This window comes from Felis catus, chromosome D3 (assembly GCF_018350175.1).
Source record: "Felis catus isolate Fca126 chromosome D3, F.catus_Fca126_mat1.0, whole genome shotgun sequence".
Lineage (NCBI taxonomy): Eukaryota > Metazoa > Chordata > Mammalia > Carnivora > Felidae > Felis > Felis catus.
Window position 1 is genome coordinate 6,805,949 of NC_058379.1, and position 19,216 is coordinate 6,825,164.

The 19,216-nt window shown below is 54.0% G+C and overlaps 1 protein-coding gene across 4 annotated transcripts in view; it reads left to right on the forward strand.

The window, feature by feature from the left end:
* Window positions 1-19,216, forward strand: part of ABCB9 (ATP binding cassette subfamily B member 9) — a 36,488-nt gene that overhangs the window by 3,093 nt on the left and 14,179 nt on the right. Inside the window, exons 2-6 of one of the 4 annotated variants that reach the window (XM_045041753.1) lie at window positions 1,184-1,265; window positions 9,920-10,604; window positions 15,463-15,577; window positions 16,076-16,206; window positions 17,088-17,293. In XM_045041753.1, the coding sequence (XP_044897688.1) occupies window positions 10,004-10,604; window positions 15,463-15,577; window positions 16,076-16,206; window positions 17,088-17,293 (1,053 nt within the window). In that variant the 5' untranslated portion in view covers window positions 1,184-1,265; window positions 9,920-10,003. Of the gene's footprint in view, window positions 1-1,183; window positions 1,266-4,186; window positions 4,375-9,919; window positions 10,605-15,462; window positions 15,578-16,075; window positions 16,207-17,087; window positions 17,294-19,216 lie in introns of those variants that run through there. The other 3 variants (XM_023241354.2, XM_023241352.2, XM_023241353.2) reach the window with 3 other exon arrangements.

Consider the following 19,216-nt stretch of genomic DNA (forward strand, 5'->3'; position numbering starts at 1 on the left):
GAGAGAGTACGGGCACAAGCACAGGGGAGGGAAAGAGAGAGAGAGAGAGAGACAGAGAGAGAGAGAGAGAGAGAGAATCCCAAGCAGGCTCTGTGCTATTAGTGCCGAGCCCGATGCGGGGTTCAGTCCCACAAACCATGAGATCATGACCTGAGCTGAAATCAAGAGTGAGACGCTTAACCGACTGAGCCCCCCAGGCGCCCCTCTCACTCAGCATTCTGTTCTTGAGATTCACGGGTGTTGTGTGTAGCTGGAGACAGTTTATGCTTTTTTGTGGCTCCTTAATATTCCACAGGGTGACCCCTCCATCCATTGAGCCATTCTGCAGTCGAGGGACATTTGTATTGTTTCCAGTTTGGAGATGTCATGAATAAAGGCGCTACGAACACTGTAAATTTTTTCATTGCAGTAAAATATACATAACATAAAATTTACCATGTTAACCATCTTTTAGTAGACTTCACTTTTTAGAGCACTTTTAGGTTCACAGCAAAATTGAGTGGAAAGTACAGAGATTTGCCATATACCCCATGTCCCCCCAGCCTATCCCCCAGTGTCAGCACCCCTCACCAGAGTGGTACATTTGTTACAATAGACTAAGTCACACTGACACGGTATTGTTACCCAAAGCCCATAGTTTATGTTAGGGTTCACTCTTGAAATTGTACATCTATGGCTATTGACAATGTATAACAACACGTATCTACCATCATGGTATCATACAGAATAGTTTCACCGCCCTCAGAATCCTCTGTGCTCTGCTGTTCAGCCCTCCCCACTCCCTAACCCCTGGCAACCACTGATCCTTTTACTGTCTCCTTAGTTTTGTCTTTTCCAGAATGTTATGCCTTTTCAGATTGGCTTCTTTCGCTTAGTAATAGGCGTTTATGTTCCCTCCATGTCTTTCCATGGCTTGAGAATGGAACGATCCTGTATTATCTGGAGGTACCACGGTCATCCATCCACCTACTGAAGGACATTTTGCTTGCTTCCAAGCTTTGGCAATTATGAATAAAGCTGCTATAAACATCCATTTTCGGGCTTTTATGTGGACATGAGTTTTCAATTCATTTGGGTAAATACCTAGGGGCGCATTTGCTGAATCATACAGTAAGCGTATGTTTAGTTTTATAAGAAACCACCAAACTCTTCAAAAGTAACTACTGTTTTGCATTCCCACCAGCAATGAATGAAAGTTCCTGTGGCTCCACATCTTCACCAGCATTTGGTGTTGTCAATGTTTTGGATTTTAGCAATTCTGTTAGGTAGGTAATGGTATCGCATTGTTGTTTTAATTTGCAATTTCCTAATGACATGATTTTGAGCATCACTTCATATGTTTATTTGCCATCTGTATATCTTCTTTGGTGAGGTGTCTGTTCAAGTCTTTTGCCTCTATTTTTTTTGTTGTTGTTTTAAGTTTATATATTTATTTATTTGGGGGGAGAGAGAGAGAGACAGCGAGCACGCAAGCACAAGCGGGTGAGAGGCAGAGAGAAGGAGAGACAGAATCCCAAGCAGCCTTCACGCCATCAACGCAGAGCCCTTGCGGGGCTTGAGCTCACAAACTGTGAGATCATGAGCTGAGCCGTGATCAAGAGTTGGCCGCTTCACTGACTGCCACCCAGATGCCCCTTTTGCCTCTTTTTAAAATTGGGCTATTTGTGGTTTGTTTTTGTTGTTGTTGTTGTTGAGATTTATGTATTGTTTTGGATAAGAAGACATTTGGCTTTATCAGGTATATTTTTTGCAAGTATTTCCTCCCAGTCTGTGCCTTGTCTTCCCACTCTCTTGACAGTATCTTTTGCAGAGTAGAAGTTTTTAACTGTAATGAAGTTCCGCTTATCAATTCTTTCATGAATCATGCCTTTGATGGTGCATCCAAAAATCATCTTCATTCCCAAGAGAACCTAGATATTGTCCTATGTTATCTTCTAAGACTTGTATAGTTTTGCACTTTACATTTAGGTCTGTGGTCCATTTTGAGTTAATTTTCGTGAAGAGTGTAAGGTCTGAGTCTAGATTTTTTTTTTTTTTTTTTTTTGCCATGTGGGTGCCCAGTCGTCCCCACACCATTTGTTGAAAAGACAATGTTTGCTGCATTATCCACCTTTGCTCCTTCGTTACAGATCAGTTGACTATATTTATACAGGTCTATTTCTGGACTCTCTCTACTGTTCCATTGATCTGTGTGTCTCTTCTTTCATCCAAACCACACTGTCTTATTATGGTAGCTTTATAGTAAGTCTTGAAGTCGGGTAGTGTCAGTCCTCCGACTCTGTTTTTCTCCTTCAGTACTGCGTTGGATGTTTTCACACAGCAGAAATGACAGAGCCTGGATCTCGACCCAACTCTGAGTCATTCTGACTTTTGGATAGCCCATCCAGAATGCTTTCTTCAAGTATAATCATATATTTGCTTTTGTTTTTGCACAAACATTAAGAGACTTCAACTTTATTCTGTTTCCCCCCCCCCCTTTTTTTTTTGAGGTTTATTTATTATTTTGAGAAAGAATATGTAAGCAGAGGAGGGGCAGAGAGAGAGGATCCCAAGCAGGCTCCACATTGTCAGCGAGGGACATGATGCGGGCATGAACTGTGAGATCATGACCTGAGCCAAAATCAAGAGTCAGACTGTCAACCACCTGAGCCACCAAGGCGCCCCTATGTCCCTTGTTTTCACTCAATACATGCAGGAGGTCATCCCACACCTTTATAGAACTTTTGTATATAGATACATACATACATTATTTTTCCCCTGCCATAGTGTTCTGTGAGCCATGAGTTGACCAATTCCCTATAGAAGGGTATTTAGGTTATTTCCAGATTTTTGGTAGTACAGTTACTATCTGAAAACTGGTATCTTTGCTCCCCTCCACAAGTCTTCTCTATAGAAGAAATTCCCAGTGGGTCCCCAAAAAGTGCTTTTTACATTCTGAACTTTGCCAAATTTCCCCTTGAAGGAGGCTGTGCCTTGTAGTAGCAGAGGCTGTTTTAAATTCAGAGTTCTTTGGGGCGCCTGGGTGACTCAGTCAGTTAAGCGTCCGACTTCGGCTCAGGTCACGATCTCGAGGTTGGTGAGTTCTAGCCCTGCGTCGGGCTCTGTGCTGACAGCTCAGAGCCTGGAGTCTGCGTCGGATTCTGTGTCTCCCTCTCTCTCTGCCCCTCCCCTGCGCTCTCTCTCTCTCTCTCTCTCTCTCTCTCTCTCTCTCTCTCTCTCAAAAATAAAAAAAAAAAACATTAAAAAAATTTTTTTATAAATTCCAAGTGCTTTAAGCCTTTGACTGAAGGATGGAGAGGTGAGGGGAGATGTTGCCCCACTTGCCGATTCTCTGGACCTTGACCTACTCTCCGTGGCTCTGGGTTCAGGCCACATCCTTTGCCAGGAAGCCTACTCACCTTACACCTTTCTCTAAGAGCCTTCCCAGCTAAAGTAGGGGTGGGTCACTTTCCACCACCCCACCCAGTTTGATTCCTTTATAGCACTTACCACTAACCGAAATGATCTTATGTATTGACTTGTTGATTTCCTGTCTCCCCTACCCTGCAAAGGGTGGTTGTTTTCCTTTTTTCGCACTCAGCCATATTCCTAGCACCCAGCACCCAGCAGTCACTCGGTATGTATTGCTGTTTCCCCTCTCCCAATCCCTACTACCCTGCTCTATTTTTCTCCATAAAATGTATTCCCTGCCACCAGATATACTTTACTTATTGATTATATGTATTGCCTGACTCCCTCACTAGCATGTCAGCTCCAGCAGACAAGGATCCTGTTTTCTTCACTGTTGCATCTCAAAAGCCCAGAACGGTACAAGGCACATTGTAGGTGCTGGACAAATATTTGTTGAAAGAAAGAGAGGGAGAGACAGGGAGAAAGACAAAGAGGATGGAAGGAAGGGAGGGGAGGGAGGAAGGAACTAAGGAAAAAAAGGGGATCATAACGCCCACCCTCCGGGGCTGGCAGACGGTCCCTCCAGAGGAAAAGACCCATGAAAGAGGTGGCGCCCCCACCAGGTCAGGACATCTCTGTGTGCCCACATTGGCCCTGGAGCCTCCAGACCAGAAGTGCGGGGCTGGAGGGCGTGGCTTGGGGGGAGGGGGCGGGGCTCGTCGCAGGTGGGCGGGCGGCTAGCTCGGGCCCCGCCCCGCCGGGGAGGCCCCGCCCCACCCGTCAGCTGGCCTGGGCGCCCGCCCCGCTCTGCTCCGACCTTGCCGCGGCGCCGCCGGGGTGGGAGGCGGGGAGGATCAGCGGGAGGAGCGGAGCGAGCGCAGCGCCGGGCGCAGCCTCCAATGAGCTGCGGAACCCGCGCCCCTGAAGACCCGAGCCCTCTGCGCCCCCTCCCCACGGCTCACCTGGTGTCAGGTAAGGTAACAGGTAAGAGCGCGGCGTCCAGGACCCCCGAACAGGTCCTTCCCAGGCCGGGGTGCCAAGCTCCACACAGGCTGGGGGCGTCTGGGTCCCCTTGCCCCAGAGGTAGACATCACGGTTGAAGGTGGCAGCCTTTTGGGAGCCTTTCTGGCCCCCGCCCCTGTCCCCAGGCGCCCGCGGCCGCTGGCCCAGCCCCCCACCCCTGCGGCAGCATCCTTTCCACGCCCGCAGGGTGAATGTTGCTTTTTTTTTTTTTTTTAACTCCTCTGGCGCTGCTGCCTCTTGGAAAATGGTGGGGGCGCCTTTTGGGGAGGATCTTGGGATGGATGTTCTCCCCCAAGGATCGGACTGGCGCGACTTCCCAGGGCTCCCCACGTTCTACAGCGGTGCCTGCCCACGGATCCTGAGCGCCCTGGCTGTAGCAGAAGCCTGGGAGCGGAGGGGGAGGAGGGGGGGCGACCTGGGCCTGCTGATCTTGGGAAAGCTTTTCCCTCAGTATCCCCCGCTGGCCCCTGGGCTGACCTTCCAGCGCATCCACCCTGGCAGTTAGGCCTATGGGTTCCCCGGGGCTCCTCCCTTGTTTGTGGGTGTGTGGGTCTGTGTTAAAACGAGGTGCCTCCTCCCCAGACCTAATGTTGTTTAAGAGAGCCTTAAACTGGTCTGACGGGGTTCACCATCCTCTGCCCCACCCCCTGGAGATAGACTGGCCTCCATTCCCCTGCTTCAGAGGGGCAGGTGACAGGTGACAAGAGGACGGTTGTAGGAAGGTCCACAGCAGCTCCCCAGTTTGCCTTGCCCAGGGCCAGGAGTTACCTGAAACAACTTTCCCAAGTCTCTGCGAGAGGACCAGTCCCAGCATGAGATGTGGTGGGTTCAGCAGGACTGGCCTCAGGATGGAAGAAAGTGGACCTGGCCCAGTCCTGGCCCTGCATCCGGAAACCCCTTGATAACACCAGCCTCCGTTAGCCAGTGTTTGCTGAGCAGTGAATGGGCCATGACAACTTTGGGGTGAAAAGTTCACCAAGTTAGGAGTGGACCGAGCTGCTTGGGCCACCCAGGTCCTTCAGGACCCTTTTGTCGTGGTCCCTGAGTCCCTGAGTAGTCTGGGCACGTCCCACCCAGAGAGGCAAGTGTTGAGTTTCCGTCCTGCCTTTGCCTGTTCTCTGTGTGCCACTTAACTTACCCTGGCCTCCATTTCCCCGTCTGTACAGTGGGCATGATTGCATGAGGACCTCCCAGGAGAGGAGTGAGGATGAGCTGAACTGGGAGGTCATTGTCTGGCAGGTAGTGGCCCTCCACACACGGGAGCCGTTGTGATTGTAATAATTGCTTCTGATCTGGCTGTTGCAGACTTTCCTTTTGTGCAGCTGACGGCTGGAAATGCCCCATCCACCGTTTCTACTGAGACGAAAATCCTTTGGTAGGACCCCCTGTGGACATGGGGTCACTTGCTAAGCCTGTGCCGTTCCTTAGCATTTGGGGGCAAGGCAAGTTGCCCCTGTCTTCTTGGGCCATGTCACAACCTGGGCAGTGCCTGCTCTGGCCTCTGGCCACCACCTTGTCCTTGTCCCTCGGGCCACACTCGGCACCCATGTGCCCAGAGCTTGCCCTCCAGCTCCACCCGGCTGAGCTCAGCTGTATCCTCCAGATCAGGCAGCTGGAGGGCAGGGATGTGCCTCCAGGCAGCCCCACGGTCCCCTCACAGTCTTGGCTGGTGGTCTTGTCCCCTTCACCCTCCTACTCAGTAACTTTAAAAATAACAGAGTAGCCTGTCCCCACCGAGGGCTGTAACCTGACCCGAGTTGGATTCTGCTCCATCAGGGCCTGGATACAAGGACTCAGCACTTGGGAGTATGGGACCATGGTGCTATAGCTGCTCTGTCCCCAGGCCACTGGGTGACCCTAGACAGGCCTCACCCCCTTATTCTCTGTGCCTCAGTTTCCTGTGCTTCACGTGCTTCACATAGTCCATGATGCTGGAGTGTGAAACTTTGCTTTTCCCGGTGCAGATGAACAGCTGGGGTCCCCGTGTGGGTGGCTGTCCAACGGGGTTGCCATAACCCCAAGCGGAGGGGTGTTGGGAAGGAACTCCCCCAGTGACTGGGGTTGGGGGCAGGAAGAGCCGGCTACGTCCCTCGGCAGGTCTCTGGCAGATACGCCTCCTGTCCCGCTTCTGAACCCCAGCTCCTTTCCGGGGCCAAGGAACTCCTTGTGCCCACCAAGAGGTGAGCAACAGCCAAGGTGGCTGGCAGGGCCTGGGTAGCCGGCGGTGGCTTGGCCAGGAGGCCTGGCGCGGCACCGGGCCAGGAGCGTCCCTCCCCGGGCTCCGACTCACGCTCGCCCACTCGCTGGCTCCCCGAGGCCTCTGCATTGCAGCAGACGAGAGCCTTTGCCGGCAGCCCAGCTGGGACTTGGGGTGGAGCAAGGGACTGGGCAGGGGGTGTCTGTCCCCACCATCCCTACCACTGCCCCCTCCCCTGCCCCTGGTCCCATTCAGCCCTGCCTTCCTTAGGAGATACAGCTGCTGACAAGGTAGCCTTCTCTGGGACTGATCTGAGTCTAGTCAGAAGTGCCGGACTCTCCGTGGGGCCCAGGCTCAGGGACTGTCACACCCCTGGGTTCTTTCTGCATCTGAGACCCCTCCTGAGCATCATTAGGGGTCTTGCCTACCCCCTGAAGAGGCTGTTTTGGAGCATTAGGGCTTTGGAGTTGAGAGCCCAGATTTTAGAACTCCGTGGCCTGGGTTCACCTTCCAGCTCAGCCACTTACTTCCTAGCTGTGTGATCTGGGACAGCTCACTTAACCTCTCTGTGCCTCAATTTTCTTGACTATAAAATAGGGATAATAATAGAACCTACCTCACAGGATTCTTGTGAAGATTAATGCATTTAAAGCACTTAGAACAGTGTCAGACACACATTTACGTCAATCAGCATTAGCTGTCGGTACCGTTGTCACCGTTCTCATCACGGATGCCATCGGCTCTGCCTCTTGGCTGAGCCCCCTCTTGTGCAGACTCTATTTTCCTTTGACAAATACTCCCTGTTAGCACTTGTTATATTGACAAGTGTTTTAGCTTAACAGTGTAGGGCCCAGATTCTGGAGCCAGGTAGCTCTGGGTTCAAATCCCAGCTCTGCTACTCACCAGCTGTGTGATCTTGTGCAAGTTCTTAACTTCTCTGGGCCTCAATTTCTCCATCTGTTAAAAGGGGATGGTGAAAGTACAAATCTCACAAGTTGTGAGGATTAAATAAGCAAACACATATGAAGTGCATGGCCTATATAAAAGGCTGGGCCTGAGGTGCCTGGCTGGCTCAGTCAGTCGAGCGTGAGGCTCTTGATCTTGGGGTCCTGAGTTCAAGCCCCACTTTGGGCATGGAGCCTACTTAAAAAGAAAAATAAAATAAAATCCTATTAAGAAATAAAAGTAAAAATATATGTATATGTATATGTATATGTATATGTATATGTATATGTATATGTATATGTATATGTATTTGTAATGCCAGGCCCACAGGAAGGGTTGTGTTTACATAACCTCTTGTACTTAAAAAAATGTTTTTAAGTTTATTTGAGAGCGAGAGAGTGAGCATGAGCCGGGGAAGGGCAGAGAGAGAGAGGGAGAGAGAGAATCCCAAGCAGGCTCTGCGCTATCAGCACAGAGCTTGACATGGGGCTCAAACTCTCAAACCGTGAGATTCTGACCTGAGCTGAAACCAAGAGTCAGATGCTTCGCCGACTGAGCCCCGCCAGGCGCCCCATATTTGCTTGTACTTACTGGGCAGCTGCTGTGCACCAGGCACAAAGGTTCAGAGTTAGGTGCCGGGATCCTTCACGTACTGGCTCAAGTCCTGGCTTGGCCCTTTGTTGCAGAGTGATGCGGGGCACATGCTTTTGCCTCTCTGTGCCTCAGTTTCTCCAACCATATATGGGGTGTGGAAGCAGCCGCCTCATGGGGTTGTGTGGGGTTTCTAGCACTCCAGAACATGAGCCAAGAGACTTTGTGCACCAGAGCTGTTGGGGAGGAGGTCTCTTGAGGTGGCCCCCTTTGCAGTCACTGCTCACTCAGAGTGACCCCTCCCGGTGTTCCGTGCCTCTCCTTTTCACTTGGGGACTCCAGAACTTTGTCCATTTTGCAGATGGGACGATAAAGTCCCCAGGATGAAAAGGGATGGAGCCAAGTCAAGAGGCAGCACTCAGAGGCACATGCCCAGCCTAGTCCCAGTCCTGCCCTGGACAAGCCCCACTTCCAAAGTCCCCACCGGGCCCACATCCTGCAGTGTCCCTGCAGCTCCCGGGCTCTCCCAGGCGCTGGCTCAGTCCCGGGGGACCCAGTATGGGGGGTGCTTTGGACAAAGCAGACATTAAGCTCCAGAAAGCCAAAAGGGCCCAAGTCAGGAGGTGAAGGGCAACCTGGGCTGGAGGAAAGGATTCTGGAAACTTCCAGGCGGATGTGAAAGTCCCTGGGTTGCTCCTAGGACCTGCGGTCACCCCCTCTTGGTCTAAGAGAGTAAAGTTTTATTTGGGGAGACAAAAGGCCTGATTTGGGGAGGAGAGAACTAAGCAAACATTTATTTATTAAGCACCCACTGTATACAGTGGTAACAATCAGCAGCAATTATTACGTGCTAGGCACTGTGGCCAGAACTGATGCTCATGCATCGAACCTCATGCTGTTTTAAAGCTGATCTCAATTTTGTCTGCAGAGTCCTCCAGATGCCCTGCACCCTCACCCCCCAGGCCACGTGGGGTGTCCTTGCCTCCCTCAAGCACATCGGCACACTCCTACCTCGGGGCTGTGGCGCTGACTATTCCAGCAGAAAGTGCTTTTCCCCCAGATAGCCGCATGGTGGACCCCCTCACCTCTTCTCGATCTTGCTCAAGTGTTACCTTCCTCGCGAGGTCTTTCCCGGACCCCCTGTTTCAAATTGCCCTCAGGGCACCCGGGTGGCCCAGTCGGTTAACCGGCTGACTCTTGACCTCGGCTCAGGTCGTGACCTCACGGTTCGCGAGTTCAGGCCCCACGTCGGTCTCTGCTGGGGATTCTGTCTCTCCCTCTCTCTGCCCCCTCGCCACTTGCACTCTCTCTCACTCAAAATAAATAAACTTTAATAAATAAATAAGTAAACAGATAAAAAAAATTGCCCTCACCATTTCCTGGACCCCCCTATTTAAAACTGTCCCCATTGCCCCCCATCCCCTACACCCCGTTCTTTCCCCCCAGCCCTATCTCTTAACCGTATCGTTTACTCGTTGTGTTTCTCCGTCTCTGGCCTGCGTGTACCATCTCCACAGAATCAGGGGTCTTTGTTTTTGTTCGTCGTGAAATCCCAACACAAAGAACAGAGTCTGGCCCACTCAATAAACCTTGGTGTTCGGTAAACATTCCTTAAATGAATGGAATCTTCACGAAACTCCTGGGAAATCAGGATGCTTGTCACTGCCATCTGGCGGATGAGGAAACCGAGGCGTAGAGATGTCAAGCGACTTGCCCGAAGTCACACAGCCAACAAGCGGCACGCCTGACCTCCTTGCCCTGTCGCCCCTACAGGTCTGGCCTCACCCCACGGACAATGGCCTTGCCCCCGTGAGCTAGAGCCCGCCCCTCGGCACCTGCCCCTCGCCAGCCAGCAGGATGCAGCTGTGGAAGGCGGTGGTGGTGACCCTGGCCTTCATGAGCATGGACGTCGGCATGACCACGGCCATCTACATCCTCAGCCACCTGGATCGCAGCCTGCTGGAGGACATCCGCCATTTCAACATCTTTGACTCGGTGCTGGACCTCTGGGCGGCCTGCCTGTACCGCAGCTGCCTGCTGCTGGGAGCCACCATTGGCGTGGCCAAGAACAGCGCCCTCGGGCCGCGGCGGCTTCGGGCCTCCTGGACGGTCATCGCCCTCGTGTGCCTCTTTGTGGGCGTTTACGCCATGGTGAAGCTGTTGCTCTTCTCCGAGGTGCGCAAGCCAGTCCGGGACCCGTGGTTCTGGGCCCTGTTCGTGTGGACTTACGTCTCGCTTGCCGCTTCCTTCCTCCTCTGGTGGCTGCTGTCCACGGTGCGGCCGGACGCCAAGGCCCTCGAGCGGGGGGCCGAAGCCGAGGCCGAGGGCTTCCCTGGGGAGGACCGGCCCCCGCGTGAGCAGGCGTCTGGGGCTACGCTACAAAAGCTGCTGTCCTACACCAAGCCCGATGTGGCCTTCCTCGTGGCGGCCTCCTTCTTCCTCATCGTGGCAGCTCTGGGTAAGTGAGGCCCCGGGGGGCCTGGCAGGCACCCGCCAAAGCACTCGAGGGGGCTACAGCCGCCTGTTCTTTCCTCTTAAACGTTTGACATTTTTCTCACGTGGTCCAAACAGCATTTTGATACGGGAAGGTGAACACGGAGAGTTTCGTTCCTAATTCTGCCTGACTACCCTGATCTCCCTGCCTAGGGCTAACTACAGCAAAATGTTCTAGAAGCTTCCAGGTGGGTGGGAAACCACTTTCTTTCGTTTCTTGTATGGTCTTGCAGTGTTTCCTTACAGAGCTACAAGCAAAAAAAAAAAAAAACAAAACAAAACCACGGTACTCTAAACCACCTCTCACACGCTACCTTGCTATTTCGTGCCTTGCTTTTCTTAACGATATATTTTTGGAAATTTCCAATCAGCACCTCGTCCTTTTATTTGGCTGCATAATAGTAGTCCGCTGTGTGGCCGTAGCAGAGATTGTACAGTTGGCGTCTTGCGGTCGGACCCTCGAGTTGTTTTGAGTCTTTTCTCTTACGGTAAATAACCTTGTTCATACACGTTTCATATAAATGGGGGTATATCTGTAGGATACATTTCCCGGAAGTGGATCACTGGGTCAAAGCATTTTTCTGGTAACGAAGCAGAATGTACGAGAGAGCCTCAGGATATGCTGTCTGTGATAAGAATAAGTATCGTTTGGAGAAACATTTATTTTAGTCACGTGTGCCTATATGTAAACGTGTTCTGGTTTGTCATGTAAAATGAATTTGTTACCGCGGTTCTGGTCCGAACAGTTTGTTTTTAAATTTTTTTTTTAAGCTTATGTATTTATTTTGAGAGAAAGAGAGAGCGTGAGCTTTAGTGGGGGAGAGAGAATCCCAAGCATGGGGTCAGCATGGACCCCGACAGGGGGCTCGACCTCAGGCACCGTGAGATCATGACCCGAACTGAAATAAAGAGTTAGACGCTTAACCAGCTGAGCCACCCGGGCGCCCCTGGTCCAAACAGTTTGAAAGCACTGCTCAAACGACGTGGGTAGGAAGGTGACATCTCAGGGTCAAAAGTCCGTGGGTTCCGGGGAGCGATAAGGCCCGGTCCTCGCCTGGCTGTGTGCCTGTGGGCAAGTTAGCGGACCTTCCAGAACCTCACTTCTGTGAAATGGGGATTGTTGGCTTTCTCCATGTTTCACGATGTTGTAAAGCTTGGAGAAACAGGAGAAAGACAAGTACGGAGCTTGGCACAATACGGTAAGCTCTCAGGAACGTTAGCCGTTAGGCATTGTTACACGTTTAAGACAGTGTCTGGGAGTGGGCACAAAGCCAGAGTGTTCTCAAAGAGGACAGGCAAGCCCCGGAGCTGACCCCTTTCCTCTCACGGTCCACCCTCTGCCCTCTCAGTCCCAGCCCCTTGACCGCTGTGCAACTTTATGCAAGTCACTTAACGCCTCTGAGTCTCAGTCCCCTCATCTGTAAAATGGGCATAATAATAGTACCCATCGCAACAAGGGCTGAGGAGGTGCGGGACGTTAATATGAGTACCACACCGCAGACAGCTCCTGCCACACAGAAGGCTGCCGAGAAATTGTAGTGGCTGTGAGTATTGGGATGACCCCTTTCCCTTTAACCAGATAGTGTCTCCTGCTCATGTTTCAAGGTCCAAATGTCCCCTTATCAGAGAAGCCTCCTCGAATTCTAGTGACTTGATCTCCACCTTTATCTCCACCTCAGTTGTAGCCATGGTGTCATGAAAATCACACATCCACTGTCCTGCCTCCCCGACCAGGTTTTGAGCCCCTTGGGGGGGTAGGGGCCAGGTCTGCCTCACCCCGGGTCCCCCCCACCCCGCCCCAAATCCTGGCACAGAAGCAGGCTCGCCGAATGAATGAACAGATGACCGACCAGCGTGCCCGTGTGGGCAGCTGTCACCCATGGCCTCGTTTCCCCCTCCTGCCGGGGCCCTGTTGTCAGCTGCCTGCGCTCGGGGACTACAGATGTCCTGAAATACAGCTGAGCAGATTCTGCCAGCCTGCAGGGTTGTGTCGAGGTGAAGGGCTTAGACTTGAGATCAGGCCCCCACCTGTCCTGGTAACTTGAGGCAAGGTTATTGAACTTGGCCAAGGCTGTTTCTCATCCTGAAAGTGGGGTTTTGTTGGGCTTGTGAGAATTGGGGGAGCTGGGGCACGGTGCTTGCAAAAGGAAGTACTTCGCACAGGTTAGGGACAGGGGCTACTGATAATTATTCTCGATCAACGAACGCCCAGTAGGAGCCAGCTTTTTCTGACACCTTATAATCTGAAAGAAAAACCGCCCATTGTGGAGAAAAATGGTGAATTTTAGGGTGGAGCATCTCCTATCCAATTGAAATTCTTTAATATGGACTTCACACCAACCCAACTAGAAAACCTTGGGCAAGTGACTTAGCCTTTCTGAACCTTGGTTTCCTCATCTGTAAAATGGGAATAATGATAATACCACACCTATGGGATTCCTGGGGGGCGTTTGAGACTTGAAAGAGATGGGAGAGCAGATAGCCAGTGTGACAATGCTCCAAGCAGAGGGAATGGCCCGTGCAAAGGTCCTGAGGCAGGAACATGCCTGGTTGTGAAAGGAAAAGCAAAGAGGCCCGGGTAGCTGGAGCTGTAGGTGGGGTTGGGGTTGGGGGCGGGAGAGTAGAAGATGAAGCCAGGGCACTGGCAGGTGCCTGATCATGGAGGGCGCCATTGACCGCTATAAGGACTTTGACTTTTACCCAGAATGAGATGAAAGCCTGAAGGCGGATAAGGTCTGCCTTGGCTTTCATAGGACCCCACTGTGTGCAGGGTGGAGAACACAGTGGCAGGGACGAGGGTGGCAGCTGGGAGGACCAGGCGTTGTCTGGGAAAGTCCAAGGGAGGTTGGACCCAGGTGGGGACAGTGAAAGAGACTGGATTCTAGAAATGTTGACTCTTGAACAACACGAGAGTTGGTTGAAAACACATGTATATCTTTTGACTCCCCAAGAGCTTAACTTACGAAGAGCCTCCTGTGGACCAGAAGCCTTCTTGATAATATAAACAGTTGAATAGCACATATTTTGTGTATTCAATTATTGCAACAAAGTAGTGTATTCTTGTGATGAAGTAAGCTACAGAAAAGACAGCCTTCTTAAGAAACCATAAGGAAAATGCGTTTACAGTCTTGTACTGTTATTTATGGGAAAAATCTGTGTGTAAGTGAGCCTGAGCAGATCAGACCCGTGTTGTTCACAGGTCAACCGTGGTTTTTCTTTAAGTTATTTATTTATTTATTTTGAGAGAGGAGAGAGAGAGAATGAATGCAAGCGGGGGGGGGGGCAGAGAGAGAGGGAGAGAGAGCATCCCAAGCAGGCTCCGTGCTATCGACGCAGAGCCCGACACAGGGCTCGATCTCACAAACTGTGAGATCATGACCTGAACCACATGATCAAGAGTCAGTCACTCAACCGACTGAGCCACCCAGGCGCCCCAAGGGTCACCTGTATTTCGAAGGTGGAGGCATAGGATTCGTCAGTGGATTGAGAGTTTCGTGTGATTCCTGTGCAGATTTGACAAGAGCAAATCGCCTAGCTTAGCACGGTGCCTCGTACCCAGTAAGGGCTCAGTAAGTGTCCGTTGTGCTTAGTATTATCATTGGTGTTTCTTGGAGCTCGCTGACGCCCTTTTCTTCCCTGTGGGTAAACTGAGGCCGACCTCCAGTTTAGGTGGACTCCACAGCGGTGCCTGGAGACCCCACCGAGGGGAGGACCGTGGGGATGGAGGCCCTCTAGGTTGCCACCTTGTGGTCCCTGTGCCAAGACCAGCAGAGGGCAGCAGAACCCCACAGAAGGCCTCACTGTCCGGGCCGAGCCGGTCCCGCAGAGCTGGCCAGGGAAAGGGTGTCAAGACCAGCCCAGGATTCATTCGCTGAACTTTACCGAGTACCTACCGTATGCCCAGGCCCATGCCAGGCTGTGCCCTTCGAAAGCACTGCAGTGACAGCGAGGACACAGCCTGGTCCAAGAGTCCATCATCTGCACAAGATGAGAGCGGGCCTTCCGGGTTATTGGGAGGGAAGGGATAGGAAAGAGCCCCCAGATGGGAGGCCAGTTTGGGTTTGCGTCCTGGCCCTGCCTCTTAACTGCCCCGTGCCGTGTGACCTCAGGCAAATGACTCAGCCCCTGAGTCGAGTCTCCCGTTCACCTCTGTGCCATGACATGGGGGTGGCGTCCCTCTAGCCCCCTCTCGCCACCCTGCCCGGCGTTGTTCTGAAGGTGGGTACAGTAAGTGGGTGCACAGTGACGTGGCAAACTGTGAAGTGTGCCACCGAGAGGGGCTGGGTGGCCGTTTCCAGCATCGTTGGAACCAAATACCTACGTCTCCTGAGGCTGGGAGCTTCTGGAATTTGGACTCCAGGGCCCTCCACCAGTGAGAAGAAGGAAGTGAACTTGGGCCGTGTGGCCTGGTGAGCGTCGTCTCATCTCTCGGTTCCACTCTCCTGCTCACCTGTCCAATGGGGGTGGTGGCAGGCCCACCCGCAGAGTTTGTGCAGAGGGAACCGAGCAGCGCCCGGGAGCCCCATGGCGCCGTGCGCTCGGGCCTCGTAGCCATTATGAGCGGTACTGACCCAGTCTGTATAGGCTGAGTCACCCGTGTTTCCTGTGTTCCTGTTCCCTGAAAAGAGGGGGGCATTAAGCAGTGCGGGCCCCTGCTCCGCCTCCCGCCAAGGTGAGAAGCAGGAGTTTGCCAAGAGAGAGCACCCCATCCATCGGTGGAGTGAGCCGAACAGGCGGTGTGCGGGCTTCTGGAGGCTCAGTGGGGGAGGGTACGGGCTTCCCGGGCTGCAGATGCCCCCTGAGCCCACCATGTCTCCCGGCAGGAGAGACCTTCCTTCCCTACTACACCGGCCGGGCCATCGACGGCATCATCATCCAGAAGAGCATGGAGCAGTTCAGCACGGCTGTCATTGTCATGTGCCTGCTGGCTATCGGCAGGTAGCCTGCTCTCACCCCCACGCCCTGCCCTCTAGGACCGCAGCAGGGGAGGGAGGTCAGGGGCCAGCCAGCGCCTGAGAGGGCTGTGCCCTGGTGGGCCGGTCACCGTGGTAACCAACAACCAAACTGGCTTCCAACCACCTCCTCTTGTCCCCAAAATTGGCTTCGGTCCCTGAGGGTTCCCCTTTCGCCCTCCCTGGCTATTCTCCAAGTGCCCTTCTGGAAGGAAGAGGGGTCTGACCGGCAAAGCTGGATCCTTGTACCCAGTGAACACAGTCCCCTCACAGCCCTCACCTTGGGGGACTCCAGGCAGGGAACAGGGGAGACCGTGCGGCGGCAGCAGCCCTGGAAAGGGGCTCGCTCGAGGTTGGGTCCCTCCCTGCCTCCCCCCTGCAGAGTGGCCCTCGCCTGCCAGCAGTGGGAGGGGGCAGCTGGGTTATGGTTGCTGGTTGTCGCAAGGACGTCGTGCTATATATAACATCTCTTATCTGCAATTAGCTCATTTGCCGCAGGTATTCGGGGAGGCATTTTTACACTCATATTTGCCAGACTGAACATTCGCCTTCGAAACCGTCTGTTCCGCTCGCTGGTGTCTCAGGAGATGAGCTTCTTTGACGAGAATCGCACAGGTTGGTCCTCCTGCGGCCTGGGGTAACCTCGGCGGCCTGGGGCCCAGCCAGGGTGGGCTGGCCTCCCGTGGAGGGATTAAATGGCTGGCTTTTCCTGCTATCCTGTTCGGGATAGAAACACCCCCGGGGGCCCTGCCTGAGGCCGGGAAGCTGGCCTGCTGGCTGAGGTTTTGGTATGAGCTGTGGCCACTGCAGGGGGACCCTGGCCAGGCCACTCCTGCAGGAGCCAAGGCCTTGCCTTCCACTCTTCTCTGGGAAGCACCAGGGCGGTGGCCCGAGAGGCTCAGCTCCAAGGGGACGAGAGGGTTGGGGTGCGGGACAGAACAGGCAAGGCAGTAATAGTATCCGGCCTAGATCCCAGGCTCTGAGACAGAACGGTCTGGGTGCAAGCCCTGGTTCCACCACTCGCTAACTTAACCTCTCTGAGCCTCTGTTTCCCCATCTCTAAAATGGGGACAATGGTAGGAGCTACCACGGGCTTGCTGTGAAGCTCTTGGCCCGGCAAGTGCTCAAAGTTTCTCCTCCCCACCAGCCCAGATTATTATTTCTGTCCCCTCTGCCAGTGACAGGGAGGAGATACGGGCTTGGTTCTGGCTCAGTCAGGGACAAGCCACGTGGCACCAAGTGACCCTTTTCCCTTTCTGAGCCTCGGCTGCCTCCTCTGTACCGTGGGATGTGATGTCACAAGATGCTCGCGAGGAGGGCTGGGCTCAGAGCAGCCCTCCGGGGGGTGTCTTCTCTTCCCTCCCGTCCCCACCCAGAAGGTGGGGGACGCCTGAGCTCCCTGGTGCCTGTCTTGGAAACCCCCCCCCCCGTGTCTCCTGCCCCCACCCGCAGTGGGCCCGTTGCCACGGTGGGGACTGAGCCTGCCTGTGTTCCAGGGGACCTCATCTCCCGCCTCACCTCCGACACCACCATGGTCAGCGACCTGGTCTCCCAGAACATCAACATCTTCCTGCGGAACACGGTCAAGGTCACAGGCGTGGTGGTCTTCATGTTCAGCCTCTCGTGGCAGCTGTCCTTGGTCACTTTCATGGGCTTCCCCATCATCATGATGGTGTCCGACATTTATGGCAAGTACTACAAGGTAGGTCCCGCCTGCTTCCCGCTGGGGTCTGTGAGCCGCTCCCGAGGGAGGGAGGCGCCCCAGGAGGGGCTCGGGGGCACCACCGGGGGCTGGCGAAGGACTCAGCCCGAGCGGGAGCGCTCCGTACACTCATTCACTGTGCGTTCACTCATTCAAGGAGTACGGGCCCCAGGATGCATCAGTGAGACAGAAAAGCTTCCGCCCTCAAGGGGTTTATGTTCTTGCGGAAGACGCAGACGATAGCAACAATAACAATAGCAACAATGTGTAATATGATGCAAGATGGTGAGTGCTAAGGAGGAAAAGGAAAGAGAGAGAGAGAGAGAGAGAGAGATGGGGAACTCTGGGGGGGCTGCCCTTTTAAATCGATCTTTCTGGGGCGCCTGGGCGGCTCTGCCGGCGAAGCGTCCAACTGGGGCTCAGGTCACGATCTCACGGTTCGTGAGTTCGAGCCCCACGTTAGGATCCGTGCTGACGGCTCGGAGCCTGGATGGAGCCCGCTTCGGATTCTGTGTCGCCTCTCTCTCTCTGACCCTCCCCCACTCGTACTCTGTTCCTGTGTCTCTCCCTCTCTCAAAAATGAATAAACGTTAAAAAACATGTTTAACTGGTCTTCCTGAGGAGGTGACATCCGAGGAAAGAGGTGGACAGCTCCGGGAAGCATGTTCAGAGCTGGTGCAAAGGCCTTGCGGTGGGACGTGCCCGTATGTCTGAGGGGCCTCAGGGAGGCGGGTGATGCCAGGGCGTGAGCAAGGGAGGTGATGAGGGTCGGGCTGTGGGCCTTTGTGAGAACTTTGGTTGACGCTCTGAGCGCAGCGGGCGCTGGCTTTCCGCAGAGGGTACGTTCGTTCGTGTGGGGGAGGCTCGGGCCCCGCGAGGGCGGCCCTCAGCCACCACGCAGCTGTGGGTGGCTGCAGCCGCTTCTGGCCACTCCTTGGTGCAGCCTCCGCCAGGCAGGTTGGCCCGCGAGCTAGCCCCCCCCCCACCCTCCTCCTGCTCCCCACACTGGTGGGTGCTCCAGAGCCAGAAGGGACTGAGGCCGGGGTTAGACAGGCGCGAGCGGCCCTTTCCCCAGTGACCCAGGCCGGAGCGACAGGCTTTGACACGTGATTGGCTCGGCGTCCCAGGCTCATTAGAACCTTTGGTGCCCGTGACCTTAGGCCAGCCCCAAAACACATCCACTCCCCACAACCATCGCGTCGCCTCCTGGCAGAGTCGACCGCCCGGGAGGGCCCTCTCCCCCATGGTTCCGGATCACGGGGTCTCTGTTTTCCTCTCTCCGAGTAGAGAAAGTAAATATATGAGTTGGAACTGGTGCCGTTTCCCTTCCTCTGCTCCCGCCCCACCCTTCCTGCCTCCCTGCCAGCCCCTGGGACGGGGCAGGAAGCCCAGAGCCTCCCCCCATCTGCCCGTGCACACCTCGGGCCCCGCCAGCAAGTTCTGTTGGGGGGGGGGGGCTAAAGGAAGCTCAACGCAGGTCTCCTACTTGTACCTCGAAGTGTTGAATCTAGCCACTGAGTCATCGCCACAAGCCACATGTGCACTGTCCACAGCCAGACATGACTCAGGGCATGGCATGGCTCCACCCAAGATGCCACAACACACTGCATGCTTCCAACGGCCTCGTGGGACATGCCCCTGCACGATCCTAGCCTGGCCTCTCCAGCAGCCTTCCTCAATGGCTTGACGATATAAGCATCTTACCTACTACAGGGCCCGAACAGCTCTGCCCAGGGGCTGCTTCCAGAACTCTGGTGGGCGGTAGTCCGGTAGTCCTACACTTGGGACTACCTCTCAGCTATCCATACCCAGTCATAGACACAACGCAGGCGGATTTCACAGCCTTCTGCCACCACCTAGAACTCAGCTAGGAGTTCTGGAATCTCTGTGCCAACCCTCAGGCTCTACCATAATTTAGTGTAT